The sequence below is a fragment of the Nyctereutes procyonoides genome, unplaced genomic scaffold (assembly GCF_905146905.1).
Source record: "Nyctereutes procyonoides isolate TBG_1078 unplaced genomic scaffold, NYPRO_anot_genome, whole genome shotgun sequence".
NCBI classification, from domain to species: Eukaryota; Metazoa; Chordata; class Mammalia; order Carnivora; family Canidae; genus Nyctereutes; species Nyctereutes procyonoides.
The window spans coordinates 17851255-17876515 of record NW_026575155.1 but is presented as its reverse complement, the minus strand read 5'-3'; the positions used below and the strand labels follow the sequence as shown (position 1 = coordinate 17876515).

Sequence of the window (25261 nt, the reverse complement as noted above, 5' to 3'; positions counted from 1 at the left end):
GCCTGCAGCCGTCGTGCGTGTCGTGGGGCTCCACTGCATGGAGCTCTCCCCGCTCTCTGAGGAGGCTCCAGGGGACCTCGGTGACCCCATCTGACAGCTAGCACAGGCCACCCCTGCTGTCACGGCAGCCGGCGGCGTCCTCGGAGGGCAGGAAGCTCGCTGGCCGGCTCACACCTGTCTTCTAGAACCACAGATGCACCAAGGTCCCTTTCCCACGTGCTTAGGGCAGGGAGGCCTTGCGAAGAGCGAGTATCGCAGGAACACGGAAGCGTGTCCCATTTTACTATGAACGACAAGGACGGGCACGATGGCAGAAAAGGGCTTCGCAGGCCGCTCACACACCCAGCCGCTGCGGCTGGAGACGCCCGCGAGGGAACCGGGCCGCAGCTGGGGGGGGTGACCTGGGCGCCCGGGCTCCCCTCATGTGGCACGGTCCCTGCCGGGGGTGCAGGACCCCAGGTGGCTGGATCCCTTGGCCCAGGAGCCCTGCCCAGGCGGGCGCTACAGGTTGCAAACCGGGGCCAGGGCCGCGGGTGGTGGGGAGGGAGCCAGGAGCTGCTCGGGCTGCAGGTCAGGCTGGGCGCTCGCAGGTGGGCGGCCCACCGCGGTTCGGGGTGCGGGATGCGGCCGCGTGGACGCCCGAGAAGGGAAACTGTCCGCTGGCAGCCGTGTGGCTCTTCGCAGGGACGCACGTGGCAGCAGAGCGGTTTGGCAGGTGTCGCTGAGACCCCTCGGCAGGCTGCGCTGGCACAACTCCTTCTGGGGGGCGTCTCCACTGGAGTCGTGCCCCTGGCCCTGCCGGGCTGTCCGTGGTGCGCCCAGGGCGGCCCCCCCACCCACCTGCGGGTTCCCGGCTGCTTCCCACCGCCCCCCTCTCCTGGCCTGGTGCCTGTGGTGTCCTGTCTTGCACGCCTGCCCCCTTCACCCGAGGCCTGCATGCACGCAATCCCACGTCCTGCCTGTGTCCTCCGGGCCCGGCAGCAGGGCGGCGGCATGCGGGGTGCCACCGGCTGGGCGCCTCCTCCTTGGGCACCGAGCCCCGTGTGCTTCTCCGTGCACACCTGCTTCCTGAGGCCAGGGCCACCCCTGCCAAGGACACAGCCACGGCTCCCTGCCCCCTGCCCCTGGACCCCGGCCGCGTGTCCCAGGGCAGCTCCCCACCCGAGACCTAACTTGCTGCTGCTTCTGCAGCCCAGGTGCCGGCCCTCCCCCACCCCAGACCCCGAGGGGGCTGTGGGCGCCAAGCAGGGGGTTTGCGTCCCCACCGGACCCCCACCCGGCCTGCCTCCTCCTCCTGTTAGGGCGGGAAGCGCAAGCCGGGCCAGGATTTTAACTCCTCAGAAAGATGACGGGCGCAGGGAGGAATGAACACCTTTATTCTGAAAAGTGGCTGACGTGGACACAGTGAGCAAACACAAGGAATCCGAAAACTAACATATAAAGAGGGTTTTCAGTAAAACGTAGAACCAATCACTCCCCTGAGGAAGAAGAGCTTTGGGTTGTTTTGTTTTGTTTTTTGTTTAAAAAGAAACACCTCGCTTTGTGCCACCGAAGGCCCAGGGCCCAGGCTTCCGAGTAGATGGGGGGGTCCTGCAGGATAGCACCTTGTTCTCGGGGCTCAGGGGACGCGGCCTTGGGGGCGCCATGGCCTGCTGTTTGCTGGAGACGCTGGTGCGAGTCTGTCCGTGCTGAGGCCCGTGGCCCGAGGCCGCGGGAACCCAGGTCTGACCCCGAGCAGCGGGGAGGGGGAGACTCAGGGGTTAGGGCTGAAAACTCCCCTGGACCCTGGCTTCCGTCCGTCTGGCCCTCACACGACGAGGTCGCAGGCAGACCTCGGGGGCGTGAAGAAGGCTAACTGAAGAGTCCCGTGGGATTGTCTCGGCTGTGAGGGGGACACGGGAGGGGAGGCGGTGCTCAGCGACCCCCCGGAAGGGAAGGGGGGTTTCAGGGACCTTAACACGGAGGGGACGGGGCGGGCGACACGGGGGCTTCTCAGGCTTCCCTGCATGAGCAGGTGGCTCCTCGGGTTGGTCGGAGCGTGCGCGTGGCGCCCACTTCAAGCCGTAGGCGGAGGGACTAGCCCAGCGCCACCTTCCTGGACACCGTCTGGTAGAAGACGCCGCGCAGCAGGGCCTGGTAGCTGGGCACGCGGAACAGGTGGCGCTCGCCGAAGGCCACGTCGTACTCGGCCGTCTTGCCGGTGACCAGGACGCGCACGTGGGGCTCGTTCACCTGGCGGCCCACCACCACCACGAAGATCTCGATGTCCGCGCGCTGGGCCTCCTGCACCGCCTTCTCGATGGCCGCCGCCGTGGCGCCCTGTGAGTTGCCGTCGGAGAAGAGCAGCAGCCTCTTCTTGGCATCGCGGGTCGAGGCCTCGCGGTAGAAGCGCGTCACGTAGCCCAGGGCATCGTTGACGTCGGTGGCGTCGTTGAAGAAGTCCATGCCGTCCACGGTGCTGGCCAGCACCGTGTAGTTCTGCAGGAACCGCAGCGCCCCGCGGCCCGGCCGCTGCTGCCCGGGCCCGCTGTACTGCACCACCGCCACCCGCACGTCGTGCGCCGGGTCCGTCCTGCCTGCCGTCAGGAAGCGCTCGGCCAGCCGCTTGGCGAAGCGCTTGGTGGTGTCGAAGTTGTGGCTGCCCACGCTGGCCGAGCCGTCCAGCAGGATGGTGATGTCGGCCGGGGAGGAGAACGTGACTGTGGGGGGGGGCACGGGGTCAGCACCCGGCCAGGGCCCCCCGACACGGCCGCCCGGCCTCTGGTTACCCCCGACCCTCCTCCGCGACCCCCGCCAGCGCCCGTCCGCACACCCTCGCTACTCACTCGGGCAGGTGTAATCTGGACACTTCTTGTCTGTGAAAGAGAAAAACAGCATGGGGCCTGCGAGCCCTCGGACGGCTCTCCCCTCCGTGACCCCGAAGTGAGCTGGACCCGAAGCACCCCCGCGGCAGGCGCTGCGGCCCTGCACCCCGTGCGCCCCTCGGAGCCTGGCCAGCACCTCCTCGCTGGGCCCACAGGAGGGGGCGTCCCCTTACTGTCTAGCGGCGCTGGGGCCGAGGGCGGTCGCCAGCTCTAATCGAGGGGTCCTCACCCCAACCCTGTGTCAGGGCAGAGCCCAGGCCCCTTTGGGGGATGGGGACGCAGAAGCTCAGAGGGGGCAGTGGCTGGTCTGCAGGCCCAACATGTCATGCCACACTGTCGGCGGGCGACGCGGACCTGCTGCGTCCCATGTAGGCAGATGTGACCCCGCACCCTCCCACCTGTCACCGGCTGCCCGCCGGTGCACCCAGCTGTGCTGCCGGACGGAGCCCACAAGGACCTGCTCTGAGGTGGGCCCTGGGCCGTCTGGGGCGCCAGCAGAGCAAGCGCAAGTGTGCGGGTCACACCAAGTGTGTGTGCTCGCAGGAGAAAGCCTGAGAAGCACGGCGCAGCCCGCACCCTGGGGAGCTGTGCACAGACCCCGGGCCCCAGGGAGCTGGGTGCCAGCGTCCTCAAGCAAGAGCGCGAGGTGGCCCTGGGGAGGCCCTGGCTGTGGGGGCGTGGGGCTCCTGCGGCCAGGAGGTCTCGGGGGCTGGGGGTGCAGCCGGGTCTCAGCTGCCCCGAGGCGGCTCCCAGCAGGGCTGCGAGGGGCCCCCACGCGAGCCCACCTATACAGATCTGGGTGGTGACGTTCTTCAGAAAATTGTCCTCCAGCAGCTCCGCATAGTTCTCCTTGACCAGAGAGATGCCCGGCCGGCCCTGGGGTCCCAGGCCTTGGCAGGAGATGACGTTGAGCTGGTCAGAGCCCGCGACGTAGCCAAACATGTCCTTGATGCCCACGGAGACCACCTGGAGGGGAGAGGTGGCGTCGGCGGGGCCCAGGTGGAGGAGGCCCCGCCTCACGGGGGCTCAGGGTGGCCGTGTGTGGCGTGGAGGTGGCCCCACCTGGATGTCCGGGCCACAGAGCACGTTGAGCGGGGTGGTGTCCCTCTGGGTGTCCGAGCGGCCGTCCGTGATGACCAGGGCAATGCGGTTGTTCTGGGTGGGCGGCAGCAGCTGGTTCCGCGTGTACTGCAGAGCCTCGCCCGTGAAGGTGCCGCCCGCCATCCACCGCAGCTTCTTGATGGCTCTGTGGGGCCGGAGCCCTGCGGGTCAGTGCCGGGCGGGGCCTGGGGCGGTGGGGCGGGGCCTGGGGTGGTGGAGGCGGGGCCTGGCGGGGAGGGGCGGGGCCTGGGGCTGCAGAGGCGGGGCCTGGCGGGGCGGGGCCTGGGGCGGCAGAGGTGGGACCTGGCGCTGTGGAGGCGGGGCCTGGGGCGGCGAGGGCGGGGCCTGGGCTGCAGAGGCGGGGCCTGGCGTGGCGGGGGCGGGGCCTGGTGCGGCGGAGGCGGGGCCTGGGGCGGTGGAGGCGTGGCCTGGTGTTGCAGGGGCGGGGCCTGGGGCTGCAGAGGCGGGGCCTGGGCGGGGCCCGGGCCCCCTGCGAGGTTTGGAGGCTGCGGCGCTGGGCACTCACTCCTTGAGCTCCTGGACGCTCCTGATGTTGGGGTCCCTCAGGTCCACGTGCTCCTGCATCTGGTTGTGGCTGTACTGCACCACGCCCACGTGCGACTGGCCAGGCTCGAACTGCGGGGTCCCAGGCCAAGGTCAGCGGGACTCCCGAGCTCTGGCAGGGCCCCGGCCCTTCCCCACCCGGTGTCCCGGGCAGCGGCGGGGCGGGCCTGCCTCACCTTGACCAGCTCGTCCCTACTCAGCCGGTCGATGACCTTGACAACGAAGTCCTTGGCGATCTCGAAGTTCTGCAGGCCGATGCTCTCGGAGCTGTCCAGCACGAAGAGGATGTCGATGGGGCCGCACTTGCACTCTGCAGGCAAGGGGAGGGTCAGCCTCCAGGGGTCCCCGCCACCCCCCCTCCTCCCCCCAGGGAACACCCCAGAAAGGTTCCAAGGACTCACCACAGCAAGCTGGGGAAAGAGGAGAAGGGAGGAGTCAGGTCTGTTAGAGATCCTACCCCCACGCCCGGGCTGCCCTTGCCAGGGTGGGCGGCGCTGCCCCACACCTAGGCCTCCCCCGTAGGGCAGCGGGGGTGACAGTGGCCCGGCCCCCTCTCCGGGAGCTTCTCGGGACCGGGGCGCACCCCTGCCCCTCCTGCTTGCCCCCCACCCCGCGGTTTAACAGAGCCCTCTCTGAACGCCAAAGGTGGGCACTGGCGCCGGTGGCACCAAATTCTTCCCAATGAAGACACTTGGTCAGAGATGAGACACTCACAGCACATTTTCATGATGATGTCCAGGATCTCACATTCCTGCGGGGACACACATGCACGGGGAGCTCAACGGGCCGCCGGGTCCCTTAGCCGGGACCACGGTAGGACTCGCTTTCCAGGGTGGCAGGCACCCTGGGGCAGGGGTCCCTGACAGGTGGTCACCCTGCGTCCCCTGTGGCCATCACACACCCCCTGTTGCGGTCATAGTGCCCCCCCCTCGGGGGTCCATGGCCAGAGAGGTCAGCTTCCCCCCACGACGATCACAGACGCCCACTTACATCTGGTCCCGGGGGTCCTGTGTGTCCTGGGGGTCCCTGTCAGAGGAAGGACGGGGGAAGGTGGTGAGGGCCCATGGCCTCCTGGATTGCGGGTCTGCCTGCCGGGAGGGAGCCTCCTGGCCCTCGGGCTGACCCCACGTCCCATCAGGGGCCCCCAGACACTGGCACTTCCTCCCTAGCCTGTGGGGCCAGTGGGGGCCCTGGGCACGGCTCGCCAGCTCTCACCACTGGGCAGGGAGTTGTTCCGGTCTGAGTGGATAGGGGTGCCCCCCAGACACCCACCCTGGGCTCTGCTGTGCTCTCCTCACGCCTCACCTAGTGACCAGCTGCTCCCCCATCCCTGAAGCCCCCCGACCCTTGAAATTGCCCATCCCCTCCTATCCCCCCGTCAAAGGGCCAGCCGTGCTGAAGCCTCTGCCCTCCGACCCCTCCACAGCCTCAGAATTCCTGCGAGCCCCCGGCCACGCCCCCTCACCTGGGGACCTTCGGGGCCCCGGTACCCCTTTGCTCCTTTGACTCCTGGTGGGGAGATGTCGTTGTTCTGGAAGGGAATGGCACAGCGTCACCCGACACGACCACCACCAACCGGACCCTCTGCGGCTGGTCCATCCATGGGCCCTGGGCTGGTGCCCCCTCGCCCCCCGCAGAGCCGCAGCCGCTGCCTCCCTCCACCCCCCCCACCCCACGTCCGGACCCTGCAGGTGACCTCAGCACCCTGGGGGGCTCTGCACTCACGTCATCTCCGGGGTCTCCGGCTTCTCCCTCGTCGCCCTTGAGGCCTGGGTAGCCTTTGGTGCCCTGCGGGTGACAGGAGCACGCGGCCCATGGGGAGGTGTGTGTGTGGCGGGGACCCCCGCCCGCGCTGGCTGGGTCCTGTCCCCCAGCACTGGCCCCTGCCTGCCTCGTTTCTACCAATTTTCTATTTGAAACCAGCTTTATGAGCTGGAAGCCACGGCGCTGCGTTTCCTTTTTAAGAAGCAAAAGCTTTAAAAGGAAAAGATAGAGGAGACGCTGTCCCATGCGGGGATGGCACAAGGTCCTGGGGAGGCCCTGAGGCCCAGCGCCGGCCGGACGACACCCTGAGGCTTGGGGCGCAGTTCCTGGGAGCCCAGGGGCAATGCCGATCACCCCGGGTCGGGCAGGGGCCCCACAGACTGAGACACGTGTGGGGCTGAGGGTGCACGTGTGAGCGTGTGCATGTGTGTTGCACACGTGTGTGAGCACACCAGGAGCCCGGTGGTGGGCGTGTACTCACGTTTATCCCGGGGGGGCCCCTGCTGCCCGGATAGCCCTGCGGGGAAAGACAGGACGGTCACAGCAGGCTCTGACTCAGCTGGGGGCAGGGGCGCCCGAGGGACACCCCCTGCCACCGCTTCCTGGTGCGGCCCCAGGGGCGACGGGGCAGGAACCCGGGGCACTCACAGGGAAGCCAGGGAAGCCCTCGGTGCCGTTTCCCGGGGGGCCGTCTTCGCCCTGCAGAGAGTAGACCGAGTCCTGTCACTGGCTGCCGTCCAGGCTCGGGGTGGCGTCCAGAGGAAGGCTTCCCCCTGCCCAGGGTGCCCTGCGTGACCCGAGTCTGGAGTGGGCGCCCGGGGCCTACGGCGAGCACAGGGACCGCAGGGGCTGCAGCACCCCTGGTGCCCCCAGACACAGGCCACGTCGCCTGTGAAGAAGCACCTCCCCAGACACTGCAGCTGGGACGCTCGGACCCCGCGCGTTACCTCGAACCCACGGCTTCCTCGACCCTGCAGCCAGGCGTCAGCCCCACCCGGGCCCTGAGCCCCTGGGACCACTACTCACCCTTTCACCCATCAGCCCGGGGTCTCCGGGGGGCCCCGCGGGCCCAGGAGCTCCTCTGGAACCCTAAAGAGGGGAGGGGGGTTTGGGAAAGCGAAGTGGACGCGCAGCCAGTGAGCACGGGGGCTCCGAGGCGCCACACCGCTGAGCACAGGAAGGACGGGCTTCCACTCGCCCGCGCGACGTGACTCGGGAGGATCTTTAAATCCACCAGCTGGAGCTGCCCACGGGGCAACAGAGCCCCTGGGGGAGCCCACACCTCCTTCCCAGGATCCCCCCGGGCGCCCCCGGACGCGGCCAGAAGGGGACCCACATGCTCAGGGTGGTGACCCCCGGGGCTGGGAGCCGCAGACAGCCGGGAGCCCAGCCCCGGGGCTCCGAGAAACAAAGGGACGCAGCTCCCGGGGGCTGCACAGGCACCTCAGGCAAGTTGTGCAAAATCATTAAGGGTTTTAGAAAATGTTCATAATGACAAAATTAGAAAACAAATTTTAGGAAGCCAAATTTATAAGGCATAGTATGCAAATAAGAAAAATAAATTGGAAAGAAGCCCAAACGTTCATTTTATCTCCGGGTGGTAGCATTTTAGATTTCAATTCTGTCTAATTTTTTTCCTGCATTTTTCGAGTTTCCTGAAAGACACAGGTGCCACGAAATGCACTGAAACAGCTGCGCGAACCCGGAGCGGGGGCGCTCCCCAGTCCCACGGCCCTCCCGGGGTGCGGGCGCAGTGGGGGGCACTCACCTCAGGCCCTGGGGGCCCCTCGTCACCTCGGTAACCTTTAGGTCCAACGGGGCCAGCCTCGCCCTGCGGAGACGGACACGCTGTCACACCTCTCGGCCCCAGACCCACGCTGGCTGCTCCCCTGGGCCCACGCATCACCCCGGGGCCGCTGTCTGCCTTTCTGCATCCAGGTCTTGGCGCCCCGAGCACCAGGGGACACCCGGCCCAAAGACGGAGGGAGTGCACGCCAGGCGTGGAGCCGGCGTCCCCGGACTCAGGCCTGTCTGCCGACACCTTCCGGGAGGCTCCTGTTCGCGGGGTTCTCCCTCAAAGGCACGCACTCCCGGTGACCCGGCCTGTCCCATTCACCAGCGCTCAGCGGGGGCTGTCGCCCTCCTGCCAGCGGCGAGGACCCGCAGCCCCGCTTCGGGGCTCCCAGGGGGTAGCTCTGGGGATATGAAATGGGGGCCAGGAGGATGGGTGGGAAACAGAGGCCCTCTGCGCCCCAGGCCAGGTCAGTGGGAGGAAGGAAAGATGGAAGGAGGGACGGAAGGAGGGATGGATGGAGGTATAGAAGGAAAGATGGATGGGAGGAAGGAAGGATGGATGGGAGGAAGGAAGGATGGATGGGAGGAAGTATGGGTGGAAAGATGGATGAGATGATGGAAGGAAGGATGGTTGGATGGATGGTTGGGTAGGGAATGGGTGGATGGATGAATAGAAGGATGGAAGGAAAAGAGGAAGGAAGGGAGGAAGGAAGGATGGATGGACAAGTGGCAAGGCAAGCGAGCTACAGAGACAGATGGGCATTGGTGCGTCCTACGGTCCAAGCCAAATCCCGGACAGCGCCTGCGTACACGCTGACAGGGGACGAGCGGGGGCACTCGGCACGCGGAGTCCACGGTGCCCACCTGGACGGCCCCCAGGGGAAGAGCATCCCAGGAGGACGCTGCTTGTGTCAACAACGTGCCCGCCCCCGCACGCTCTCGCACACGTGAACGGATTCAGAAAGAAAGTGAACTTTGGAAGAAAGTAAAATCGATCCTTACGGGGGGATGCGGGGGCAGGAGAATGGCGCCTTTGCCGCACGCCCTTCTCCCGTCAGAGTTAGATTCGACCGCGGCTCCGAAGCCGGTGACAGGGCCTAGCTCCAGGGCTCTGTGCACAAGCCACAGAGCGTCTACACCCATCTTATTGGAGAGACGTCACCCGCCTCCACCGCCGAGGAGACGCGGATGCTCCAGAGCGTCGGGCCTGTGCTCGCGCTGCGAACAGCTGGCTCCTAGCGGGCCCCACTTGGAATTACGTGGGAGGACAGTTCCCCACCGAGCTGGCCTCCAAGTGGGTCCAGCCCCCTGCGCCCCGCACTGGAACCGACCCAGCACATTTTTAATGCTCCTGCAGACTGGGCAGCCCTGCTGTGGTCGCTGCTGCTTTCTGGTTTTTTAAATTCCCTTTTTGTTAAAAGCCCAATTCCTAATTTCTCTCCGCAAGAAAAGCCACCAAAAAGGCTTGAGGCCACAAGCCACACCCCACCGAAGCCCGAGCCCTGGCGCTCTGAGGTCGGGGTCCCCAGCTGCTGACTGCGCGGAGCTCCCGGAGCTCTCGGCCCCCCAGGGTCCTCGTCCCCCACTGGCGCCTCCCAGCTGGGTGTGTGCAGACCCTGCCCTGCAGGCCAGGCAGCCGCCCCCCGGGATGCCCAGCGAGTGGCCCCTTCCTGGGCTCGCCAGGGGGGTGGTCGCCCCAGGTCCACGGCTGCCCGGGCGGGTGAGCCTTGGGCTCCTCTCCGTGGGGGTTTCGGGGCTCAGGCATCTGGGACAGCGGCCTCCTGGCCACCGGCAGGAAGACAGAGCCCTCCCTGCGTGCTGGGGATGAGGCTCCACCTAAGGCCGCGGCCTGGTCGGACCTCTGCTTCCCTACCCGCCACTCTCATCTCCTCCCCCAGCACGGCCTCTGGAGAGTGTCACATCCAGGAATTCCAGAAACTTCTATGCACCGACACTCTCACATCTGCCTCCAGCCAGGAGCTCACACCTGGATTCCCAGTGCTGAGCAAGCCTCTTCCCCGGTGCCTCCTGGGGCCTCAAGGATGCCATCCCCAGCATGGGGTGACCCTGCCCCGCCAGGCCAGGGGGCGTCCCCAGGTGTCCCGGGGTCCCCCATTGCCGCCCCTCCCACCCACTCTGAGGCGGGGTCTGCCCACTCAGGCCTGTGTCCCGACAGGAGCCCGCGGGGTGATGGGGGCAGCCTCTGACTCCCCTCCATGAGCACAGTCCCTGAGGGCCGTGGGAGCTGGATGGCCCCAGCTGCCCCCGCCTCCTGCCGCTGGCTCCTGACCCTGGGCAGCCCCTGCAGGAGCCCCGCACGTCAGAAGTGGAGAGAGACCTCCCTTACACTCAGCTGCCCCCTCCGCCCCACAGACAGCTTCCTACCGGGTCTCCGGGGATGCCGACGGGGCCTTCTCGTCCCTGGTCACCTTGGGGTCCAGCTTCGCCCTGGGGAGGGACGAGCAGTGAGTGTGGAGGCCTGGAGAGGTCAAGCTGCCTGGGCGGCACGGGCAAGGCCGGGGACCCCAGCTCTCCGAGCCAGGAAGCGCCCCGAGCCCCCCGCGGGCCTGGCCTCATCCCTCCTCCCGGGAATTCACCACGAGGAGGAGGTCGAGGAGGTCAGCGGCCCTCTAGAGACCTGCGTGGCTTCAGGAGGCTGCAGCGAGGGGGCTCCTGCCGAGGCCGGGGGCCACAGCCCGCACCTGCTCCCCATCCAGGGAGGCTCCCTGACTGGCCTTGGCCGGAGCGGCTGCGGCCCTGTTTGCCCAGGGGCTCCTGGGGTCCTGATCGCACCAGGGGAGCTTGGGACTGGGGTCAGGCCATGTCGTCCCTGCACTGACATCCCTCCCCAACCCCCGTCCTGGGGGCCGTGGGGTCCCTGGGAGCTACGAGGAGCAGGGCCGGGGCAGAAAGCAAATCCCTCTTTAGTGACCTCAGCCTCGGGCTAACACGCTCTCCGCATCGGGGCAGCTGGACACCCGTCCCCGGAGGAGCGGTTTTCCTGGGTGGTCACAGCAGGAGGGACCGCGCGGCCGCTGGGGGGTCCTCTTCCCGGCAATGCCCTCAAGGCTCGGTCCGCACCCCAGGCTGCTGGGGTTGTTGGTGGTGGGACGAGTTGGTCGCCGGGAGGGGGGCAGCGGAGAGCCTGCCCTTGGCTCTCCTGGTCTGGACCCATGGCCTCCTGGCCTCCCTCAGGCCCCTTGAGACGCCCCCGGGGCCCGGGTTGGGTTGTGCTGCTGGGAAACCAGGTGAGGGCGCGGGTCGCCAGAGTCCAACGGGGCGGCCTGTGTCCTGGGGAGGCGGATGGCCTGAGCCCCCGGGCTCAGGGCGTGGGCGGGCTCTCAGCTGGATGAACTCACCGGGTCTCCCCGTGGGCCCCGCACGCCTGGGGTCCCCCGTGGTCCTCTTTCCCCAGGGCCGCCCTGTGCGGAGAGAGGCAGACGGAGGTGAGGCTACAGCCCAGGCACTGCGGGGAGGAGGGGGCGGAGGCCTGGGCGGGCGCTGACCTCCCCGGTGGGACACCCCGTCCTCTCAGAGCCCGGGGCCCCCTGACTCCGACAGAAGCCCTGGGGCCCATGAGCACGCGGCCATTTCGCAGTGAGGCCCACGCCCCCGCCCCACTCACCCTCTCTCCAGGGGCACCGTCCGGTCCAGGGTTTCCCTGGGATTGAGGGGAACAAACAGCGTCAGTTTGGGACGGGAACTCTGCCTTGGGGGGGGGGAGTGGGGGTGGACTGTGGGTGCTCACCTCATCGCCGGCTTCTCCCTTCTCTCCGGGGGGACCAGGCAGCCCCGGCTCGCCCTGGGGGGGACAAGGGTGCAGCTGTCCCTCTTGGACCCGCACTGGGCCTGGGGCTGCGGCCGGCCCCCATCCCAGGGCCCGGGCCCCCCCACCTGCGGGGGACTCCGCAAGCACTCACCTCATCTCCCGGTGGCCCCGTGTTCCCCGGCCTCCCGGGCTCCCCATCAGCTCCAGGGGCACCCTGCAAAGGTTGGAAAGGTCACGCCCAAGCTGTCCTGGGGCAGGGCCCTGCCCCGCCCTCCTCCCCCACCGAGCACAGGTGCCCGGATGCCGAGGGCCCTCCCCAGCCCCACACCTCTACCCGGACCCGCCTGAAGCCCCCTCCCCGTGGCACCCCTGGGCTCAGCCCTGCGCATGCCGAGGCGGGTCCAGCTCTGGTCACCAAAGCCTGTTCCATCCGCTTGGAAGTCAGATGGAGGCCCCACGCGGAGATCGCCCAGGAAGTCTGCGTGGCTGGGGCGCATTGGAGGATCAGCCTTACCTGGCGGCCCCCCCTAGCTCCCCCTGCTGCTCAACATGCCAGGAAGGTACCCGCAACAGAACGCTGTGCCCCATGTCAGACGCAAAACCCGGTGTCCCCATTCCTGACTTTCCTGCCCACTTGCAGCCACCAGCAGCCTGTTTATCCTTACATCGTGCCCTCCAGGTGAGGGGACGGATTCCAGGTTGCACGGCTGTGGGGGCCACCTGGCCTGCTGCAGGTGGGCAGCGTGGGGGGCCTGGGGCGCGAGGAGGCCCAGCCCTCACTTGGGGACAGCTTCTGCCTTCTCCACCCCACTCCCCACCTGCCCCCGTGGAGGGTCTGCCTCCGGGAGGGACTTCTGGGTCACGCCGGGTAGGTGGGGGCGCCCGACCTGGGTCACTAACCTTCTCTCCTTTCCGTCCGAAGGCACCTGCGTCACCCTTGGGCCCGGGGGGTCCTTGAGCTCCCTGGTGGGAAATCGTAGGGGGTCAACTCTTGGTCTGCAACAAGCAGCCGTTGGGCTGGGTGCAAACGTTGGAAAGGTAGGTCTGTGCGGGGCGCCCCGGGTGACCTCCTCGAGGTCCACGTTTGCACCCGGGAACTTAGTCTGAAAATGTCAGCGACAGAAGCAACTTACGTCGAATCCGGGCGAGCCCTTGCAGCCTGGCAGGCCGGGGTAGCCCATCTCCCCCTGCAAGAGGAAGGCGGGTCAGTGCCCGGACTCGCGCTCCGGCCTGGCCACCCCTCCGGAGGCCCCGCAGGGACGGTGGTCTCCCCTTGGCCAGCCCGCTTGGGTCCGCAGGGTCTGGGGCTGGGCAGGACCCACTCCGGCCTTTCCCCGCCGCCTCCAGGCCCCGCCCCCGGCCTCCAGGCCCCGCCCCTGGCTTCCATGCCCCTCCCTCTTGCACCCTGGCCCCACCCTCCGACAGCCAGGCTCCGCCCCCTCACACCCTGGCCCCGCCCTCCTGCCCCAGGCCCCGCCCTTTCACACTCTGGCTCTGCCCTCCGGCATCCAGGCCCCGCCCTCCCGCCCCTGGCCCCGCCCCTCACACCCGGCCCCGCCCATCGCATCCTGGCCCCTCCTTCTGAGAGCCAGGCCCCGCCCTCCCGCACCCTGGCCCCGCCCTCCCGCCTCCAGGCCCCGCCTCCCTCCGGGGGACCCACCTTCATGCCGTCCACGCCATCGATGCCTCGCTTGCCCTTCTCGCCCTGCAGGGAGCAAAGACCACGGAGGGGTTCACAAGGGTCAGAGAGCACCCCCTGGGGCAGAAGCCAGGCCCCGCCCCCACACTCACCTTGTAGCCCTTGGACCCCCTGGAGCCCTGCAGAGACAGGAGAGAGAGGGAGGGGGTGGCCCCCCAGCATGAGGCAGGCTCCCGGGGAACTGGCCGGCGTCTCCCCAGGGAGGCAGAGGAGGGTGGCCGCGATGGGCGCCGCCGGCTCAGGCTCGGGCACGCGGGGGGTGGCTCTGTGCCCCGAGGGACACCAGCCCAAGGCCCGCCTTACTCACCTTCTCCCCTCGGCTCCCTTTCTCTCCCTACAGAGCAGACAGGAGAGAGGGGGTGTCACTGGTGTCCCGGGCCAACGCCCCGGGGCGAGCCCAGATGTGTTTGGGGGAGGGGGAGACGCACCTTCATCCCCTGGTAGCCGATGGGTCCGAGGTCCCCGGGCCTTCCCTGGAACAGAGGAGGGGGCACGTTAGACACCCCCCGGGGCAGGGGCAGCCCCCCATCTGCCCAGGCCTGAGGCCCAGACAGCAGCCTGAGGTGGTGGCTCCTCCACCCCCACTGCTGGGGGCGTCTCCTCAGTGGGGCTCCAGGGAGGGGAGGGGGGTCCAGGACGCCCCCCAGGAGGAGGGGGGAAGGCCGGTCCAGGCTCCCCAGGAGTGGGGGGTGGACTGTGGGGAGACGTCCCTGGGCTGACCCCCCACTTGCTCCACTGAGGTCTGGGCCGAATGTGCTGGATGGGACGGCTGCTCTCACTGCCCTTGGGGCCATATGCCCTGAAGGTCAGGCCACAAGACCATGGTGCCCAGAAACCAGCCATCCTTCTAGAAGTTTCCACTGAAAACTTCCAGCTCCCCTGCCAGCCTCAGGTTTCTCAGCACCCCCACCCCGAGGTCGGGCGCTCGGCACTCACGGGGTCCCCGGCTTCTCCTTTCTCTCCTGGGAGGCCCGGCTTCCCACGTTCTCCCTGGAACACAGAGCAGACCGAGGTTGGGGGATGATTTCTGCTTATTTCTGAGAACCTGGCGGCAGAGACAGACCCCCACCCAACTTGTCCCCAAGAGAAGGATTCACAAGATATTCGGGGAGCTGCAGAGGCCTTGGGGTGTTGGGGCTCCTGCCGTGACCGCAGCCTGCCCTGGGGTCTGCGAGCTCGGGTGCCCGCGCCCGCCCACAGCCCCCAGGCCCTGTGCTGCCCGGTGCGGCCGGCCCGGCCCCCGACCTTTCCCTCGGGCACCCGCACCCGTCCCCGCTGTGCGGGGCTCCCAGGCCGGGGCGGGCTCGGCACCCGCGGGCAGTGCTCCTGAGGTTCAGGGCCGCAGACTCCGACATTGCACAGCAGCCAGGAGCTTGCACTTGAGGAGCAGCGTGCCAAGGGGCGCACGGCGGCCGCTACCGCTGACTTTCTGTGGGGGCCACACCTGGCCTGGGACCCACATTTGCAGCCCGGCCCGTGGGGGGTGCGCCTCCAGGGAGCCGTGGGGAGGCCGGCGGTCAGACCCCCATGCTAGCCCTGGCCCCGGCGTCGGCGGGCCTGGACTCTCTCCCCACGGTTGGGGGCGCCTCGGTGGGTGGGCGCCCTGTGGGGCTCAGGACAGCCGCCTGGGGGCCCGCTGCGTCCCCGGCACCAGGTGCTCCGGGCGCAGGGCCCTGTGTGCTGTGCTCCATCCTCTGCCTGCAGGGAGGGGTGCGGCCACTCACCTCATATCCGGGGTCGCCCCGTGGCCCGGGAGGTCCTCTGGCGGGCTGCGAGACAGAGAGAAGGGTCAGGCCGAGCCAGCTTCCTGGGTGTCGGCAGAGGGGGCCGGGCCCCTACTCACCTGGCATTCGAAGGAGCAGCACTGCCGGAGGAGGGGGGACAGAGGACACGTTAGAACGCGGGGCTCCGCGGGGTCCCTGGGTGCCCGCCTGCGCTCCGACGGCGGGCACCGGGGGGCAGAGGGGCTGGTGCTGCCCTGGACAGCGGGGGTGGGGGGGAGGGGGGAGGGGAGTGGAGGAGGGGAGGCGGGGAGGAGAGGGAAGGGAAGGAGGGGAGGGGAGGAGGGAGAAGGGGAGGGGGGAGGGGGAGGGGACCCCTACCACTTGCTCCACGTTGTTTTTCTGAAAAGCGAAAGGGAAAAGCGGTTAGCTCCTGTGCTAGCTCCAGCGCGGCCGCAGGGTCCCAGCCCCGGACCCAGGGTCCCCGCCCCGGGCTCCTCACGATCATGTCCACGATGGTGTCGATGGTCTGGGTGATGATCTCCTCGGCGTCCCGGCTCTGCCCCCAGTCGGCCGCCGTGAAGTTGCGCCGGTACGTGTGGTCCGTGGCGATGATGCTCAGGCGCGGCTCCTGGGGCGGACGAGGGGGGCGGCTGACGACGGCGGGGCCTGCCCCCCATGTCTGCTCCTCCCGGCCGCCACCGCCCGGCGCCCCCCAGGCCTCGGGGCGGGCGCGGGGCTCCTACCAGGTGGTCGGGCGTGATGGCCACGGAGAAGACCTTGACGCCCAGGTGCTTGGCCTCGTTCACAGCGTCCTCCAGGCCTCCGCACGGCTCCTTGTAGCCCTCCAGGGGGTGCCCGTCCGTCACCACTATCAGGTACTTGTTCTCCTTGAGGTGGGAGCCCCTGCAGGGGTGGGCAGCGTGAGGCCCCGCCCTGACCCCCGAGCTGGGGGCGCCAGGACGGAGCTGGGGCCGCGGCGCGGGGAAGAGCGGGGCTGGCGGCCTGGAGGGACGCGTCTCGGAGGGCGGTTTGCACGGGCCGCCGCCTCTCCGGCCCACCCGGCTGTGGACAGAGGCTGTGACAAAGGATGTGAAGCAGGTGGCAACAGTTTGTGGGGTCACGTTTCTCAGCGACGCGGTCTTGGAAAACGCACGGGTACCGGGAGAGGCACAGGTCCCCGCCCCCGAGCGCCCCGACCCGCCGGGGCAAGAGGGGACAGGCCAGCGCGGCCGCGGCCGGGTGGGTGCTCGCCGGGGACCGAGCGGCCGCCGCTGCTGTCCACCGGGGCAGGTGCGCGGCGTCCTTCAGCGTCGAGGACACGGGCCCCTCGAGGCGGGCGGCGCCGACCTGGGACGGGCACTCACCCCACAAGCAGCTCCTCCAGCCCCTTCTTGATGGCGCAGTCCGTGTAGGTGCCCTTGCCGAAGTACTTGACGGCGTCCACCTTGGCCTTGAGGGCGTCGCGGTCGGCGGGCATGGGCGTCAGCGGGCTAATGATCTCCACCTCATCGCTGTAGTGCAGGGCGCCCGCGTTCCACACCAAGTTGCGGTCACACCGGTAGTACCTGCGGGGCCGCGCGGGGTGAGCGGTGGTCCTCCCCGCAGGTGCCGCCAGGGCCCCCGGCTCCCCGTGTGTGTCCGTCCACGGGCACGACGGTCGCCCATTTCACAGGCCGACAGGCCGCCCCGCCCCGTCACACCCCGGCAGCGCAGGCTGGACTTCCCTGCCCTGGGGACCACACAGGACACGTGGCGGGGGGTGGCAGGGCGTGGTCGGGAGGGCCAGCCCCAGCCGGAGGGTGACCACTGTCTGCCCTGACGTCCCGGGTGCTCGGAGGAGGAGGTGTGTGCCCCTCCGGGGACGGGGCCCCGTGTGGACGGCAGGGGGCAGGGCGACAGTGCAGGGAGGCCCCTTCTAAGTCGGACACTGCACGGGTCCCCGTGGCCCTGAGTGGCTGCCTTTCCTGCCCCTGGGCACCTTCCCCGGAGATTTCAGGGGTCACTCGTTGGGGCCTGGGGTAGATGCCAGCCGGTTCAGCAGTCAGGGTGACTGGGGCCCCCACAGTGGTGCCAACAGCATCCACAGCAGGAGAGCTCACCCCATTTCACAGCTGGGGAAACTGAGTCATGAGAAGTTGAGCAACGAGGCCTAAGGCACCTGGAGGAGTTGGGGGGCCTCAGGGACCCCGGCATTTGGGCTGAATTCAAGGTTTCAGGTCACACGGCCCTTGCTGGGAGGCCCCCACCCGCTGTCTTTGCCACCCCCTCAAGGCTGGGGCTCAGTGCCCTGGCCCCAGGTCAGCAGGTCAGCAGGGGCGCAGCAGGATGGGGCCCAGGCCCTGCCCAGGTGGGAGGTGGGGGAGGAGCCTGCTTCTGACCTGGATTTCCCCCCATGGCCTTGACTCCCCCACGGGTGTGTCCAGTCATCAGACCGGCCGCTGCCCGGGGAGCCCCCAGCGCCACCCCCCCCCCCACCGCCCGCACACTCCTGAGCAGATGAAAGAGTGAGGGCACGAAGGAGGCCGGCCCTCCCGCCTCCGGACCAGGGCACTGCGACAGGGTGTTGGCCTCGGGACACAGGATCCCACCGTCCATGGGGCTGGGGTCTGAGTCCAGGGGTGGCGAGGGGGGCTCTCTTCCGGCAACGGGCGGAACCACGAGCCTCCTGCCAACTCCTGAAACCCGCTCTGCTGGGCCGGGGCGGCACGTCTGGGGTCCTGGGAGCTCCCCCAGTGCAGCGCTGTGCCCCAGCCCCTGGGGTGCCCTGCACATCCCCTCCTCACACTCAGTCCCTTCCTGGCCCGTTGGAGCCGCTGGGGACGCAGGAGGGTGACTCAGCGGCCTGGTTCCTGCCGGGCCCTCTGGTCGGGCAGGGGGTCGGCTCCAGGGTGGGGACCCTGGGCGACCCCTGCCTCACCCCAGAGGCTCACAGCCGCTCCTACCTGTCCCTCAGGTTGTCGATGAAGCGCTTGGTGAACGCCTTGACCTTGTCCACCAGGGCCCCGTAGGGCTTCAGCCTCAGGGCCACGCTCTCGGAGGTGTCCAGCACGAAGAAGAGGTCCACGGGGCAGTCTGGGCCAGCATGGGAGGCTGAGGTCACACCCTGTGCCCCGTGGGCACAGGGGAGCCACCTCCCCCAGGCAGGCCCTGCACGGAGGGGGGGCAGGGTGACCCTGGGAGCCCCCTGTGGGTCCCGGCACCAAGGGGGAAGGCAGGGTGACCCTGGGAGCCCCACATGGGTCCCGGCACCAAGAGGGAAGGCGGGGTGACCCTGGGAGCCCCACATGGGTCCCGGCACCAAGGGGGAAGGCAGGGTGACCCTGGGAGCCCCACATGGGTCCCGGCACCAAGAGGGAAGGCGGGGTGACCCTGGGAGCCCCACATGGGTCCTGGCACCAAGGGGGAAGGCAGGGTGACCCTGGGAGCCCCCTGTGGGTCCCGGCACCAAGGGGGAAGGCGGGGTGACCCTGGGAGCCCCCTGTGGGTCCCGGCACCAAGGGGGAAGGCGGGGCGACCCTGGGAGCCCACGGTCCAGGAGCCCTGCCCTGTGGGGGGAGCAGGACGGGGCTGCTTGCTCTGCGCCCCGGGTCCCAGCTTGGGGACCAGGTCGGGGCCCAGGGGAGTCAGATGCCGCCGGGCCTGGGCTGCTCCCGCAGCGCGTCGCCCTCGGGTGTTGGCCACCCGCCCCCGGGAGTGGGGACCTGGGGCCTGTGGGGGCCGCGCCGGCACCGGGACCCGCGCCGTCCAGGGCCGGGAGGGCGGCGGGACTCACCCTGGAAGGCCACGGCCCGCGCGCTCCCCGGCGCGTCCTGAGCGGCGGCCCAGCAGGCGAGCAGCAGCGGCAGCAGAGCGCGGCCCGGCCCCATGTCACCGCCGGCGGCGCCCAGGAGCGGGAGGCTCGGCGGCTCGCTCGGCTCTGGCGGCCGCGGCCCAGCCTCAGCCCCACGGGGCGGGGGCGGGGCGGGGCGGGGCGGGGCGGCGCGGGGGCGGGGGTCCCCGCGGCTGAGTCACGGCCGCTCCCGCCCCGCGGCTCCCTCCCCCGCTGGCCTGGGTGCCCGCCCCCCGCGCCCCCCGCGCCCCCCGCGCCCCAGCGCCCCCCGCGCCCCCCGAGCCCCCTGCACCCCCCGCGCCCCCTGCCCCGCTGCGCCCAGGCCTGGGTCCCCGCGCCCCTCCGCGCCCCCCCGCAACCCCCCGCGCCCCTCCGCGCCCCCAGCGCCCCCTGCGTCCCCCTCGCCCCCAGCGCCTAGGCCTGGATGCCCGCGCCCCCCATGCTCCTCCGCGCCCCCCCGTGCCCCCCTGCGCTCCCTGTGCCCCCCGCGACCCCGCGCCCCCCCCCCCCGAGCCCCCCTGCGCTCCCCGCGCCCCCTGCCCCCGCTGCGCCCAGGCTTGGGTCCCCGCGCCCCTGCGCCTCTCTGCACCCCTCGCGCCCCCTGCGTTTCCCGCGCCCCCACGCTCCTCCGCGCCCCCCGCGCCCCTCCGCGCCCCTCCCCCCGCTCCAGGCCTGGGTCCCCACGCCCCTTCCAGCTCCCTGCCGGGCTCCCCGCGCCCCTCTGCACCCCCCACCCACCCCTGCTCCCAGGCCTGGATGCCCTCGCCCCTCTGCGCCCTCTGCTCCCTCCGCACCCCCCTGCGCCCTCCGCGCCCCCCGCGCCCCCCTGCGCCCCCGCGGCCCCCACGCCCCCCGCACCCAGCCCTGGGTCCCCGCGCCCCCTGCGTCCTGCGCCCCGAGGCCAGTGGCAGGCCCAGGCCTCTCCGGGGGCCTGCAGGTGTGCGTGTAAATGCCCCCCAGTAACCGCTCACGTAGACGCTCCTTCACGCACGTAGCTGGAAAAGATCCGCACTTGATAGAACAAAGGTAACCGGTAGGGACGGACCCCCTGAGCCCTGGAGGGCCCGGGCGCCTGCGGGGTCAGTGCCGGACTGGGCCTGTCCTGTCATGTGCCGAGTTGTCACAGCGACGTCGCCAAGAGGACGGAGCTGCTAAGTCGTGACAACATGGAGAAAATGCGACTGCGGAGCCCCACTGTGCGCTCAGGAGAGACCCCGCTGCGAGCCGACCCTGCCTTCAAACCTGTGCTGTTGGAGTCGATTCTTTTTTTTTTTTTTTTAAAGATTTTATTTATTTATTCAAAAAACAGAGGGAGGCAGAGACACAGGCAGAAGGAGAGCAGGCCCCATACAGAGAGCCCGACGCAGGACTCGATCCCGGGACCCTGGGGTCACACCCTGGGCCCCCCAGGGCTGCCCTTAAGAGTCAATTCTATACCCAGACCCTGATTCCGAGGGTGGCAGTGAAGACCTCACCGGGGCCCCATGGGGTGGGATCCTGATGTGGCCACATCCACCCCAGCCCCAGAGAAGGTTCCAGAAGGCCTCCTGCAGAGCCGGAGCTGTTGACACTTGTGTGATGTCAGCCTAAATGTCTCATCCTAAAAAACCACACAGACGTTGTACAACCATCACACATCCTTCGGAGGGACGCTCCGCACTGACTGCGCCAGCATGTCCTCGGCCTCTTCCCCCATGTCCACCCTATGGGGTTTTCGTAAACGGTGAGAGCAATCCTACCTGCCCGGATCTCACCCCAGCCGTGCCATGGGCATCGCCGAGTGCGCCCCCGTTTGGTGCCAGGGCCCCCGGCTTCCGGGCCAGATGAGGGGAGGTCAGACCCCGTGGGAGCCTGGCTCCGGCTCGCTGGCTCATCCTCGTCCCAGCCATTGGGTCTGCAGAGCTCAGCAGGTGCCGACGCTCCTGCAGGTTTGGGACAAGTAGGAACACGTGAGGACAGTGAGGTGCCCTGCCTGGCCTGGCAGGGGTGGCGAACCCCGGGGGCCCGGGCAGCACACGGCCGCAGGCGGAGCCATGGGGGTTCGGGGTTTTGTCGTGCAGCAGGCGGCAGGTGGACACAAGCGGCCGCGCGCTCGGAGGAGGCCTGAGCTTCTCCCGGGACCGGGCTGGGGGGCAGGACCACGGCGTCCGCGGGGCCGGGGTCACGCTCTCGGGCACCAGCTGCCGGCGCCTCCTGCCTCACAAGGGCTCAGCAACGACGTCCTCCAAAATTGTCATTTTTCATCTCACAAGAAAAGATGTCATGGAATCATAGAGCGATTCCAAAATCAGAAAAACATCACCTGGTTTCACCGCCCAGAGGCAGTAGGGCTAATGCTTCGTGTCTTTTTTTAAAAATATATTTTATTTATTTATTCATGAGACACAGAGAGAGAAAGAGGGAGGAGCAGGCTCCCTGCAGGGAGCCCGAGGTGGGACTCGATCCCGGGACCCCGGGGTCACGCCCTGGGCCGACGGCGGCGCTAAACCGCTGGGCCACCCGGGGAACCCTAATACTTCGTTTCTTAATGGTCATTCTGCTGTAAACATTTTTTAAGGTTTTCATTTAAATTCGGGGCAGTTAGCACCCAGTGCAGTATTAGTCTCGGATGTGCCATGGAGGGACAGCGCCGGGGCCCCCAGGACAGACGCACGCCCGACTCCCCCCCCCCCATGACCAGCAGCCTGTCCCTAGAGTTGGTCTGTTTCTCGGTTTATCAGCCTCCCCTTTCCCCCCTTTGCTCATATGTTTTGTTTCTTAAATTCCACATGAATGAAATTGCATAGTTTGTCTCTCCCCGGCCGACTCGCCCCCCCCCCCCGCATCACGCCCTCTGGCTCCCCCCACGTCCGTGTAAATGGCGAGATCTCCCCCCTCTGACGGCCGAGTGACACCCGGGGTGCGCAGGGACCACGTCTCCTTCCTTCCTCCAGCATCTGTCGTCGAGGCTCCTCCCGCGGCCCCCGTGGGCACGGCCGCGGGGAACGCGGGGGTGCAGGTGCCCCTGCAGCTCACCGCCTCTGGGCTGCGGGGTCAGTACCCAGCAGTGCAATTGCCGGGTCGGAGGGCAGCTCCGTATCCGGCTCCCCAAGGCCACCCCCCCACCCCGTCCCCACGGTGGCCGCCCTGCCTGGTTTCCCACCAGTAGCAGAGAGGCTCCCCTTTCTCCACGTCCCCCCGCACCTGTCGCCTCCCGTCCTGACGGGCGTGCGGGCGGATCTCTCTGCTGTAAACGTTTTGACAGACGTGTGCTCACCTGGTACACGTGTTTATGTGCCTTCATCTGGGTTCTTTTCTGAGCACAAAAGTGATGCAACCTCACACCAGAGAATATGGAAAAGACAGGAAATACGGGAAAGGACAAGAAAGCGCCGCGGCCTGCACCCGGGTGTGGTGGCTGCCAGCCGGGGTGCAGGAGGCCGACTCCCCCTCACCCGCCCTGTCCGGAGCCTCTCTCCCCGAGCGCCGCACCGGCCCCCAGGCCACCGTCTGTGTTCACGCAGAGCTGCACCCCTGCACCCGCGTGGGGAGCCAGGCCGGGCCCCCGGGCCTCGAGCACACTGCTGCCCTGGGGGGCTGCGTGCTGGGAGGATTCGGGGCTCTAGGGGTGCGGGGCTCCACGGCCCTGCCCCTGCTTGGAGAGGAAGGGAGGTGGGCACAGAGGCATGAGCTCCTTTCTCGCATCCCTGACGGCCGCCTGGGCCTGCTGACCCTCAGTGGTGGGGCATCCGGCCCCGGGGGTCCCCGGCTGGGGTCGCAGAGCCGGCCCTCGGGGAGCGGGTCCTCACCCTCGGGCTGCCCGCCGTGCACGGTGCCCCGGGAGCCGGGAGGGGAGCCCCGCTGACCAGAGCGCCCAGAACCCCTGGGTGGGGGTCGGCGTCCACACCAGGGAGCAGCTGCAGGGAGACATGCGCGGCACATCCCGGGGCGTGTGAGCAGCACCGTGACCCCAGCGCGGGGGGTCAGCTGGACATCCAGGGGGTCCCAGGTGGGGGCTGCAGAGCCCTGGAGGGTGGCAGCAGGGTGGCCCCAGGTCTGAAACGACCCTGGGGAGCGGCTGGCTGTGGCGGCCCCTGGTTGGGCAACACCGCCAGCCTGGCCTGGAGGGGGCCCTCCAGGGGAGAGGAAGGAGGGAGACGGCTGGGGGCCTTCAGGAGGGGGGCGGCTAAGGAGCGGCCTCCGTGGTCCTCGGCCCTGGCCCCATGCCGGCGGCTGCTCCGGGACGCAGGCGTCACCCAGCCAGGGGCCCACACATGGGGCGCCCGAGGGCACGGGGCTCAGAGCGGGGCTCTCCTCCAAGGGCCTCCATCCAGCGTGTGCATGTGTGAGGGTAGGAGAGCCCGAGCGTGAGCACGGGAGAGGGTGAGCGTGAGCGTGGGTGAGCGTGAGCGTGAGCACGAATGAGGGTGTGTGAGTGTGAGCACACGTGAGCACCGTCATGTGCACGTGAGTGTGAGCGTGTGCTCGACGGTCCCACGAGGGTCCCCACACCCTGGTGGCCGCCACCCCTGGGGCCAGGCTCTGAGGACGGGGAGGGGGCCCGACTCCCCCAGCCTCCCCCTCTCCTTCCCTCCCCCCAACGCACCAGGCAGCAGTGCCCCTCAGGCCTGATCCTGACCCCGCCAGGCGGGGTGGGGTGGGGGGCTCCTTCCTCTGCCCCAGAGCTGAGCCACCCGGCACGGGGCACCCTCAGCGTGTGGGGCCGCAGCAGGGGTGGCCGTCTCCGCAGCCCAAGGGGCAGGGTCCCACAGACACGGGGTGCACCCCAGGGAGGACAGCAGGTAGTGACCCAGGGGCCTTTGGGGGGTGGCAGGGGCGTCCCCGGGGCCAGGAGGTGAGGACTGGGCACGGGGGGGGGGTCCGATGGGTGGGGGCACACCGGCCAGGCCACCCTGTGACGGGCGTGGCGACAGAGGAGGCGTCTGTGGGTGACGGCTGGTGCGGCCAGGGCGACCCCTTCCCAGGGCGCGTCATCTGGAAACAGCTCAGCGACTTGAACAAAGACCCGCTTGATTTCCCTTTACTGCCTCCACTGGCCCCGAGCGTCCCTCCAGATTTAGAAGGTGACTCATTAGGGGAAGTCACATTTTCCGGGGGTGCCCATGTGGCCGCATGGACGCGGGGGCTGCGGGGGCTGCGGGCTGGCCACCAGCGCCGTCCGTGGGCTTGCGCCCCTGCCCCCGGCGAGCCCGTGTCCTGGTGGGTCCTGGCTCCGCCTCCCGCTGCCACCTGGGGCCCGAGTTGCTGGACGGGTCGGTGGCGGGACCACTGTGGGGTTGGGGTGCAGCGGGCCGGCCGGGGCTGCGCAGGCTGTGCGGACGTCGGGGCGCGGCCGGGTCACCCCCAGTGGCCGCCCTGGGGACGGCGCCGGGTACGCGGGGGCGAATCACACCGTCCTGCAGGCGGGTCCCTCGGGGATGGCTCAGGCCCCCCGGCGGGGGGCGGCTCCCAGGGAGGCCGGCGGGGTGCTGGGCAGAGCCCCCGGGGAGGGCCACCTCGGCTTTCCGCGCCCGGAGGCTGCCATCGGCAGGTGGAGCCCCGATGGTCTTCTGGAAGAGTCCAGCCAGTTCACCATGCGGGCCAACGGCCGGGAAGCCCCCAGGAAGCACCCTACACGCTCGTTTGCGATAATTACACCAAACTGCCTGGTTTGGGGGCTGAAACAATGTGGGGCGCCCCAGAGTCGGCGATGCAGGACTCCGAGCAGGAGGGCGGCGCCCGCCCGCGGCTGCAGGGGCAGGAGGCCGGTGCACTCAGGGAGGCGCAGGGGACGTGCCCTCGGGGCTCCGCTGGCCCTGCCCGCGGGCCCTCGCTCGTTCCGGGGGAGTCTCGGGACACCCGCCGGGCACCCTCCTCTGACCGTGTCACTAACGATCGCTGTGAGCAGGGCCCCCCGGCCGGCTGGCCCCACCCCGGCCCAGGACAAGTCACCGGGCGGCCGAGGTGGCCGCGCTGCAGGGACACGGGCGCACACCTGCCCACCCCCACGGGGCCTAAGAGCTGAGAATTTTACTTTCCGGTCAGAAGCAGCCAAGGCGGGTGGTGAGGACGCAAGCAGGGGGCACAGCCTGGGGGGGACGCCCCGCGAGTCCTGGGCGGTGCAACTAAGAAGGGGGCCCCGAGGGTGAGGGGTTGGGGCACCTGCATCCCCAG

General features: G+C 69.2%; 1 protein-coding gene across 1 annotated transcript; it reads right to left on the bottom strand.

Moving 5' to 3' along the window:
- Positions 1 to 1359: 1359 nt before the first annotated feature.
- On the bottom strand, positions 1360 to 19184 carry COL6A1 (collagen type VI alpha 1 chain). Its single transcript, XM_055313456.1, has 35 exons — positions 19052 to 19184; positions 18222 to 18351; positions 16644 to 16844; positions 16023 to 16182; positions 15779 to 15907; positions 15658 to 15678; positions 15399 to 15419; positions 15280 to 15324; positions 14492 to 14545; positions 13984 to 14028; positions 13863 to 13889; positions 13648 to 13674; positions 13517 to 13561; positions 12990 to 13043; positions 12757 to 12819; positions 12008 to 12070; positions 11836 to 11889; positions 11713 to 11748; positions 11447 to 11509; positions 10473 to 10535; positions 8062 to 8124; positions 7320 to 7382; positions 6942 to 6992; positions 6775 to 6810; positions 6255 to 6317; positions 5995 to 6060; positions 5520 to 5555; positions 5244 to 5280; positions 4931 to 4939; positions 4706 to 4839; positions 4492 to 4601; positions 3927 to 4110; positions 3650 to 3830; positions 2826 to 2855; positions 1360 to 2699 (listed from the first exon to the last, which is right to left on the bottom strand). The coding sequence occupies exons 1-35, from the start codon at positions 19143 to 19145 to the stop codon at positions 2077 to 2079; spliced, it is 3081 nt and encodes a 1026-aa protein (XP_055169431.1). The 5' UTR covers positions 19146 to 19184; the 3' UTR covers positions 1360 to 2076.
- Positions 19185 to 25261: the final 6077 nt, after the last annotated feature.

Coding starts and splice junctions, on each gene's coding strand:
- COL6A1 (XM_055313456.1), bottom strand. CDS start 19,145: ATGGGGCCGGGCCGCGCTCTGCTGCCGCTGCTGCTCGCCTGCTGGGCC. Junction 15,908..16,022: donor CCATCACGCCCGACCACCTG/GTAGGAGCCCCG, acceptor CGTCCGCCCCAG/GAGCCGCGCCTGAGCATCAT. Junction 12,820..12,989: donor AGGGCTCGCCCGGATTCGAC/GTAAGTTGCTTC, acceptor ATTTCCCACCAG/GGAGCTCAAGGACCCCCCGG.